General features: G+C 61.1%; 1 protein-coding gene across 1 annotated transcript in view; it reads left to right on the top strand.

Annotated features, from left to right (window-relative positions):
* The window catches only part of LOC135894693 (alpha-2-macroglobulin-like protein 1), a 55760-nt gene extending 46671 nt beyond the window's left edge, over positions 1-9089 (top strand). Inside the window, exons 26-37 of the mRNA XM_065422831.1 lie at positions 259-340; positions 620-776; positions 2004-2078; positions 2632-2788; positions 5482-5693; positions 5958-6173; positions 6324-6448; positions 6878-6968; positions 7393-7461; positions 7911-8013; positions 8696-8737; positions 9055-9089. Of these exons, the coding sequence (XP_065278903.1) occupies positions 259-340; positions 620-776; positions 2004-2078; positions 2632-2788; positions 5482-5693; positions 5958-6173; positions 6324-6448; positions 6878-6968; positions 7393-7461; positions 7911-8013; positions 8696-8737; positions 9055-9089 (1364 nt within the window). The remainder of the gene's footprint in view (positions 1-258; positions 341-619; positions 777-2003; positions 2079-2631; positions 2789-5481; positions 5694-5957; positions 6174-6323; positions 6449-6877; positions 6969-7392; positions 7462-7910; positions 8014-8695; positions 8738-9054) is intronic.
* Positions 9090-9504: the final 415 nt, after the last annotated feature.

A 9504-nucleotide genomic window follows, 5' to 3' on the forward strand; every position in this document is an offset into this window, starting at 1 on the left:
GAATATAAGTTTAGGGGATCTTTAATGCGGGTCCCCACATCTGTACTCCAGAGTTCAGAGTGGTGGGGGGGAAACCCTGACAGCCCTATTCAGCCTTAACTCTGTTCTCCTATACAAACCAACCCCTGGAATCTCTGAGTCTCAGTGTTGTGGGGGAGGGGAGGGCTAGCAGGCCCCATGGGGCACAGGCTGGGGGTGGATTCTAGCCCCTGGGGTTGAACTGATCCCGGACTCGCTGTCTCTCTACCGTCCCCGCAGGCTACCAGCGCGAGCTGCTCTATAAACACAACGACGGCTCTTACAGCGCCTCTGGGAAGAGCGATGTCACGGGCAACACCTGGTGAGGGGCCGCACGGCACGGGCGAGTCAGGGCTCTGGGTGGGCAGGGCCTACCGGGCTGCAGCCTGACCCCCAGCCCTACTGCTATTCCAGTCCTGCTCCCCACACAGCTCTGCCCCACATACTCACTCCAAATCCCCCCCATTCCCATCCTGGGCTCCCCTGACAACTCTGTTTACCCCCACAATGCTAACCCCCAGACCTGTCCTCCATGCACCTCCCTCCTGGCCCGCAGCATCTCCTGCAGAGTGTCCCTCTCACGGGGTCTCTCCCCACCCAGGCTGACGGCCTTCGTTCTCAAGTCTTTCGGCCAGGCCAGGCCCTACATCTCCATCGATGAGAAGCACCTAGAGGACGCCCTAGGGTGGCTGCAGCGTCACCAGCTGGAGAACGGCTGCTTCCGCAGTGTGGGGAAGCTGTTGAACAACGCCCTGCAGGTGGGAGGCTGGGGGGATGGGCAGACGGGATGGGGGAGGAGGGGACAAGCTGGGGAAGGGGGTGGGGGCCCCTCATGGCAGCTGGTTGTCGTGACCCATTTCAGTTTGAGGGATTTCCCTGGGTTTTTAGCAATGGCTGAATGGCTGAAACGTCCGGGTCAGCGGGTTATTGCACCGAACGAGGGAGCAGCCCTGGCCCAGCCCCCCTGGCTCCTGCACAGCCCGGTCTCCCCGCAGGCACTGAGCAGACCCCACACCCATTGCCTGGCACGGAGAGCCTGAGGGGCAGGGCCCAGCCCAGCTCTGTAGTCTTGTGACTCGCACAACTCCCCATGCGGCTCAGTCAGAAGGGCAGTTGCGGTGCATCATGGGAGATGTAGTCCGAAGGAGCCCGAGTCCATGGGGGAATGGGGGAACGAGGCCAGTGCAGCTGAATGTTGAACCTGTTTGCAGTGGAAGGTTTCGGTTCAGGTCACCAACCCGAGAGGCTGCGATTTGGGCCCCGCCGACCCACAGCAGAATGTTGTGTTTCCATTTTCCCAACGGAAATCGAAACGTTTCAGCAAATGTAACGTTTTCCCGCAAAGTTTTGGTTTTGTGGAAACTGCATCGTCTGTCGAGAAATCATTTCAGTAGGAAATTCCCACCCAGCTCGAGTCACAGCCCAATTCCTGCCACTGCCCCGGAGTTTACAGGGAGCCGGGACTCTACGGGAGAGGCTGGGGCTGTACCCGGCCGTTTGGGAGCTAGAAGGAGACAAATTTTAGGCAAAGTCCAGATTCCCGCCCGGGGGGACTATTTAATGAGCAGGACCTCACCCAGTGAGGGGCGAATCCCTCAGCCTCTGCAGAAACGGCCCCTGGTCTTCACAGGAAATCTGGAAAATGTCAGTTCAAATCAACTTCCCAGCCTCTGGTTCCAGTGGGGCTCAGGTAGGGTTTTATGCTGGGAGTCCAGTGCAGCCAGGCTATGCAGCTCCTGAACTAGCCTGTGGAACTCACTGCCACCATGTGGACTCCCTGGCTGCTACGACTGGGGGCAGCTGCTTGGGACCCAGATGGCCTGACAGACCCAGCAGGAGGCAGGACCCAAACCCAGCCACCTGGAGCGCTGGAGCCGGTTCTTCTCTGTCCCAATGGGCTTATCCTGGGCAGCGACTCACCTGCTCCGGGCAACGTGCCCCGCAGCTCGGTCTGAGCCGGCTCCCGGTGTCTCCATCCCCCTCAGGGCGGCGTGGTGGACGAGCTCTCTCTCTCGGCTTACATCACGGCGGCGCTGCTGGAGCTGGGGCAGCCGCTCACGGTGAGGCCAAGCCCAGCTGTCCCAGGGGAGGGGCTGGAAGTCGGGGGGGAATTGGAGATTGTTGGTGACAGTGAGGGGGGAGTTAGTGCCAGGGAAGTGTTTGGGGTGAGACAGGGGAGTCGGGGGGGGTTGGTACCAGGGAGGGATTTGGGGTGAGATGGGGGAGCTGTGGGGGGTTGGTACCAGGGAGGGATTTGGGGTGCTGTTGGGGGCAGTGGGGAGAAGGGCTGGTACTGGGAGGTGGGTCAGGGAGAGATAGGGATGGGGACAGTGGGTCAGGGATTCAGAAAGATTCAGCGGCTCAGCCAGTTTCTGGGTCTGGCTCTGGGGGGATCTGGCCGTGGCTTGGGCGGGCTGTTTATAGATGGGCCCAGGGCACTGGTGGTGGTGGGGAGGGATGGGTCGGGGGAGGTGACAGCTGCCTGCCTGCTGGAGCATTGTTAAGGCCCCATGGGGTGGTTACCAGGGGATGTGCCCAGGCCCCAGGCGCAGGGCGTCTCCTCTGGCCGGTTCAGCCTGACGGGGAGTCTGTTCGGTGTCTCCCCCATCCCAGGACCCCATGGTGACCAGGGCCCTCCAGTGCCTCCGGGAGTCGAGCACCAGCGACCTCTACACGCAGGCGCTGCTGGCCTACGCCTTCGGGCTGGCGGGGAGCACTGAGCTCCGGGACGCCATTCTGCAGCGCCTGGCCCAGCACAGTGTCAGCGCCGGTACCGGCAGCACCTCGCTCTAGTGCTCTCCTCTCTGCCGGCCTCTAGACACAGGGCAGGGCCAGCTGCCCCCCACGGCCCTGCCCACCCAGGTGCCCCTTTGCCCTGGGGCCTTCTCAGCCTGGCAGGGGAGCTGTGTCTCCGTGGCCCAGTCAGTCCGTGGTCTCTGCTGAGGCTGCCAGCAAGGGGCCGACGTGCTGGGCTCTGTCATGGGGACACTTCTCCCCTCAGAGCTGGAGTGAGATCGTCCCACCATTTCCCAGGGCCCAGCGCATGGAGCGAAGGGGGACGAGGCTGGGTCACTGCCAGGCTGGGGGGATTGGAGCTGGGAACCTAGAGGGGCAAAGCCCCATGTCCCAACCCAGCCCTCTCAAGCACCCGTGGCCAGGAGCGTGACGGGGTCCAGTGGGCTCAGAGCCCGTGGGGCAGGGCCTTGCGTAGGCAGCTCCCAAGGGGAATGGGCCGTAACCGAGCCCTGGGGAGATGCCACAGGATCCCAGCCCCCATCCTGTGTTGGGGACATCCCAGCTGGGGAGTCCCTGCCCGAGGCTTCTCTGTTGGCCTGGCTAATACTGGGAGGGGAACAGGCTGCACTGGGCTGGTGGCTGGCTAGGTCCTGCCTTCTCTGGGAGACGGGGCCATACACGGAAGGAGGTCTCTGGGTGCCCCTTTGTCTGCAGCATGTGCCCCCCATGGACCCATGGGAGACTGCCCGTCCCCCAGCTCCAGTTTCCCTAGCCTTTCCCTGCACAGATGCCCTTGGATTTTGTAACGATGCTGGTTCTGGTGGGACCCAACTGAGAGTATTAATTTAGGACAAATTGCTTAAATCAGGGCAGTTACAGCCCAAGGCTGGGGTTTCTATGCACACCAAGGCAAACCAAACCAGCCAAACAGAGAGGCCTTCGGTCTCACCCCACTGGCTACTATAAGTTACACAAGCAATTTCCTTAGACACTCCAGTTTCCCAGTATCACTACCAGTGCCACTCATTATGGGCACAAATGGTTATGAAAACCAATACCCCAGTAAAAGAAAAGAGGTTCTCTCGATCCCAAAGGACCAAGCCCCAGACCCAGGTCAATATACAAATTAGATCTTCCCCACAAATCATGCTGTTGCCAATCCTTTAGAATCTAAAATCTAAAGGTTTATTCATAGAAGGAAAAAGATACAGATGAGAGCTAGAATTGGTTAAATGGAATCAATTACATATAGTCAGGGGCAGCTCCAGACACCAGTGCAGTAAGCGTGTGGGGCGACAAGCCGCGGGGGGCGGCCTGCCGGTCGCTGTGAGAGCGGCAGTCAGGCGGCCTTTGGTGGTGTGCCTGCGGGAGGTCCGCCGGTCCCGCGGGTTCAGCAGCAATTCGGCGGCGGGCACGCCGAAGCCGCGGGACCAGCAGATCACCTGCAGAAATGCCGCCGAATCCGCATGACCGCAGACCGCCCACAGGCATGCTGCCGAAGACTGCCTGACTGCCGTGCTTGGGGCGGCAAAAAACATAGAGCCGCCCCTGCATACAGTAATGGCCAAGTTCTTGGTTCAGGCTTGTAGCAGCGATAGAATAAACTGCAGGTTCAAATCAAGTCTCTGGAGTACATCCCCAGCTGGGATGGGTCATCAGTCCTTTGTGTAGAGTTTCCGTTTGTAGCAAAGTCCCTCCAGAAATATGAAGCAGGATTGAAGACAAGATGGAGGAGCTGAGCAGCTTTATATAGTCTCTTGCCATGTGGTCACTGCTTTCTTTGTCCCAAAGACAAGCTGTCCATCACATGGCATGGAAAAACCTCAGAGTTCTGTCCATAAGCATGTCCCTGCATCCCTTGCTAAGTCACAAGGTGTGTCTGCCTTCTCTCAATGGGTCAATTGTATAGCTGATGGTCCTTAATGGGCCATGAAGCAGGCTAGGCAGTACTGACACCAAATTGTCTGGGGTGTCACCCAGAAGCAGAGCAAAAGTTTGAAATACAGACAGTATAGAGCCGATACTTATAACTTTAAATACAAAAATGATACATGCACCCAGATGCTCCCCTCCTGCCCCCAGCCCCGGGGGGCCCTGCACTCCCTCAGGGCCTCTCTGCCCCCCTCTAGCAGTGGCAGCACTAGGCACAAACAGATTAAACAATGGTTTAGGGCCCCAAGCAGCTCATGTGGCCTCCAGTTTGGTATTGCCCCCAAAACCCATTCACCGAATGTAATGTGCCCTGCTTACCAGGGTGTCAGTGTGGGGGAGTTGGGATATTTTTTGGTTTGTGAATCTAATGCAGTTAATATTTGTAATGGGCTTGTTGGGGGCGGGGGGAATATTCCTGGTTAGCGCCCCATTCAGCTAGCACCAGCAATGTCCCCAAGCGGCCGCGCCCCAGAGGCTTAGGGGTTGCCTGCAGCCAGTGACCCACCTCGGCTCGGCTTCTAGCTCAGGCAGCAGAGGTTCAGGGGTTTCGAGACAGACATCCTGGGTTCAGTCCCTGCTGACGACCCACCCAGAGGTGTCGTGTTACACTTGTGTAGCCCTCCTGTGCGCTGTGAATCAGCTGCTGTGTCCTTCCCCACAGTTGGCTGCATTCAGTGGGGAGCAGGGGTCCCTCTGGCCTGGGAAACCCCTGGGGCCCCTTTGGAAAGCAAACAGGTGACCCACTGTGCTGTAACTGCAGCCGTGGGGCTGTCCCTCCCTCGGCCCCTCTCCTAGGGGAACAGCTGCACTGGCAGAGGAAGGTGAAGGCCCTGCCCAGCCCCTATTGGAACCAGGCCCCGTCGGCGGAGGTGGAGATGACGGCTTACGTGCTCCTGGCCTATCTCTCACTGCCCAACGTGTCTGCTGCCGACATGGGGACCGCTGCCCAGATCATCCGCTGGCTCAGCAAGCAGCAGAACCCCTACGGGCACTTCGCCTCCACGCAGGTAACACCCCTGCCCTCGGGGCAAACTAGCGCTGGGGGCCTGGTGGAGGAAGGGGCCAGGAGCCCCCCGGGGGCTGCATCTCCACAGCTGATCCGGGGCCCTTCCTGGGAGAGGGAGTCCTGGGTGCAGAGCCCCCTGCCCTCAGGGGCTGGGAACCGGAGTCCCGGTGTCAGCGCCCCGGTGGGTCCTGATCCTGCTGCAGTGAGTCTGAGCCGGGCTCCTCTCCCCAGAGCGTGACAGCAGCTCGGTGACTCTCCTCCCCAGGACACGGTGGTGGCCCTGCAGGCCCTGGCCAAATACGCGGCCCTGACGTACAGCGCGAGCGGAGCTGTGTCGGTGACAGTGAGCTCCCAGGCCGGGGCCCGGCAGCAATTCCACGTGGAGAACGCCAACCGGCTGGTGCTGCAGCGAGCGGCCCTGCAGGAGATCCCCGGGCAGTACACGGTGCGGGCCAGCGGCAAGGGCTGTGTCTTTGTGCAGGTGAGTGCAGGAGCCCCTGGGGACCAGCCGGCCCAGCGGTGACTGGCTGTGCCCTTGCCCTGCCCCACGGCGCCTGGCTCTGGGCCCAGGCTCTGATCTGCTGTGGCAGAGGCAGCAGGCTCTGCCCCAACCCTCTTGCTTGTCTCCCAGCTGACTCTGCGCTACAACGTGCCGCCCCCAAAGAGCGCCGCGACCTTTGACCTGCGGGTGGAGACGGAGCCGAAGGAGTGCACCCAGAGCGCCAGATCCCGCTTCAGCCTCGTGCTGCACGCCCGGTATGAGCCTCTGCCCCCCACCCCCGCTGGGTCCGAGCGCCCGGGGGCAGGGACAGGCCCCAGGCAGCGGGGAAATGGCCAGGGCAGAGCCGCCCCACTGCAGGGAAGGGAATCGATCGTCGGGGGAGCCATCCCCCCACAGGGCTCGGGGCAGAGGCAGGAGGCCCTTGGAAAGTGCCAGGGACTAAAGGGCTGGTCTCAGGGCTGATCTAATGGACAGTCGGCTCCCAAGGAGCTCCTGGGGCCGGGGCCCCTTGCCTGGGGAGCTCAGGGCTGGCCGGGGGCTAGTGGGGCTCCCAGCCCAGAGCAGGCAGAGGGCATTAGAGACGCCTGCAGGGCCGAGAAGACAGGAGGCCTCCCCTCCCCCTCCATCCCCTGGGGTCTGTATCCAGGGCAAACCCTGACCTCAGCGCACGGCTCCTGTTGCAGGTACAGCGGGGAGCGCCCAGCCTCCAACATGGCCATCATCGAGGCCAAGCTGCCGTCCGGCTACATCCCTGTCAAGAGCTCCCTGTGGCAGGTGAGCTTCCCAGGGAGGAGAACAGGCCAGGCCAGTCACACAGCATGAAACCAGGGGCTGATCCATGGGGGAGAGCCAGACCCCCAGGAGAGCACAGATTGCAGCTCTGACCCCCAGGGGGAGCTCCCCCTGCAGAGCACTGCCCCCTGCCGTGGGGCACTGTGCAGCCCTGGGTCTCCCATCCAGTCACTGAGCAGGTCCTGACCCTGCTTAGCTCCCCCTACAACACAATGCCCATGTCTAGACTCCCGCCCCCCCCTCCAGCAGACACCCAGTACTCAGCTGTGTCTGACATGGGGGGTGGCAGCCAGGCCCCTCGGCCACGGGGGCGTTTGGTGCCCCATGTCCCAGCCCCCAGCAGAGCAGTGACTCCGGCCCCAGCCCCTCCGTTCCTGACTCAGCCATTTCCTCCCTCTGCTCCTAGCTGGAGAAGCAGCGTTTGGTGAAGAGGCTGGAGGTGCAGAACGACCAGGTGACGCTCTATCTGGACCAGGTGAGTGCAGGCGGCTCCGGGCTTTGGAGGCCTGGTGTGAATGGGGAGGGCGTGTCCTACTCTGGCTCCACCCAATTACAGTTGCTCTCGTGGGCTCTGTGTCACACGCATGGCGTGGAGTGACTGAAATATCCCCTGGTTCCAAGTGACCCGTTTCCAGAAAGGACGGGGAGATGGGACCAGACTCCGCCAACCCCCAGGGAGGGCCATGAACGGAGTGACGGGGAGCTCAGGGTTGGGGAGGCTGGAGCTGGGCCCTGAGTGTGATGAAAGGGGGTCACGTTTTGCAGGGGGGTGGAACAGGGATTCGGGGGGAGCATTTTCTCACTGCTCCAGGCCGCAGGGGCAGGGGGAAGCGGCTGGGTCAGGCCGAGCCTCGGGGAGGAGGGGGTTCAAGCTGCCAGTGCAGACGTTCAGCCCAGGCGCTCGCTCTGTCGCTCTCTCGGTAGCTGACGAAGGAGGCGGCGAGTTTCACCTTCTCCCTGGAGCAGGATTTCCCGGTGAAGAATCTCAGAGCAGCCCCAGTGAGACTGTACGATTACTACGAGACGGGTGAGTCCCGCCCTGGCTCTGCCCACATTACAGCAACTCTCTAGGCTCTGTGGCACAGTCAGTGACTGGGTGGGCGTATCCTGCGCTGGCTCCACCCCCATTACAGTTTTTCTCGTGGGCTCTGTGTCACACTCAGGGCGTGGGGTCACTGAAATCTCCCCCGGTGCCAAGTGCCCCATTTCCATAAATCCCACTCAGGTCAGAGACTTCCTGGGTTAAATCTGTGGGGTCGGCTAACCGCGAGGGACACGGGAGCTGTGTGCTCGTCGGGCTAGTGGGGAGGGTGCTGCTGGTGTAACTGGCACTGTCCCAGCAGAAGCATGCGAGTCCCGCCCCTTCAGGGCCCCCCACATTTCCCCTGCCATCCAGCTCCTCAGACGCCCCCAGAATCCTTTGTCCTGGGTGCAGGAGGTGGCAGGACGGTTTCCATGAGCATTTTGAGGGGTGACTGAGTGGTAATTGCTGGGCCCGTCTGACTTACTTGGAGATGGGGGATGGGAGAGAGCGCACAGCCCCACTCAGACAGCTGGGGGCGACGTCCCACTCCCTTCTAGGGCTCAGACCTAAAGCAGGGATCCCCTGGGGCTGGGGTAACAGACTCTGCCTGTGTGGGATTAGGGGGAGGGGTTCTCATCCCCCCACTGAGTCTCTCCTCCATTCCTTACATCCCTTGCTGTTGCAGGTGAACACACAGAGGCTGAGTACAGCGCACCCTGTGATTCAGGTAGGTGTGATGCACCCACACACAACTTCAGTCCCTACAACTTTATGGGCGAGGGAGTCCATGGGCCGGAGAGATCTGTGTGTGTTGTAGACGGCAAAGGACGGGGAGATGGGAGCATGGAACCCACCAGGACCATTTGTGTGGGGGGAGAGACATCTTGGGGGAAGGGCCTATGTGGGGTACAATGGAATCTGTCTTGAGGGTGGGGGGTGACTCTGAGGTTGGGAGAGTTCTGGGGGGCCATGTCTACAGGTGTGTGCTGGGTGTGTGGGGGTGATTTTGATCCTGTCTCAGGGGATGTTTGTGTTTGTTTAAAGCCCCTGATGCCGACACGATGGGAAATTCCCACTGAAGCCCCCGCCCCTGCTGGGCAGACCCCTCCCTTCCCATCCTGAGAGCCCCGCGCCGGCAGCCAGACACCCCAGGATCGGGGGGCACGGACAGGCCTCGTCTCAGCTGCTGCTCTTCCCCGAACCAACTGCACTATCCCCCTTAGCACCTTCTTCAGCCAACGCCTCCCAGTTAGCTCTGCAAACATCCCACCTGCTCTCCCATCTCTCAGCCTCCAGACCGGCCCGCATGATCCCAGCTGTCTGTCACACGTGGGGACCATTGGGTGCAGTGGGGACCCCTGGGGTTTGCTGCCCATCCTGCCTGGAGCAGCAGTTTCAGTGTAAAACAAAATATAAAAACCCACCTCTTTGTGAGGCTGTTTTGTCGCTTTGTTCCTGCCCTGCTGCTGCTCCTCACACGGCTCCTGTGCATCC

Source organism: Emys orbicularis, chromosome 25, assembly GCF_028017835.1.
Source record: "Emys orbicularis isolate rEmyOrb1 chromosome 25, rEmyOrb1.hap1, whole genome shotgun sequence".
NCBI lineage: Eukaryota > Metazoa > Chordata > Testudines > Emydidae > Emys > Emys orbicularis.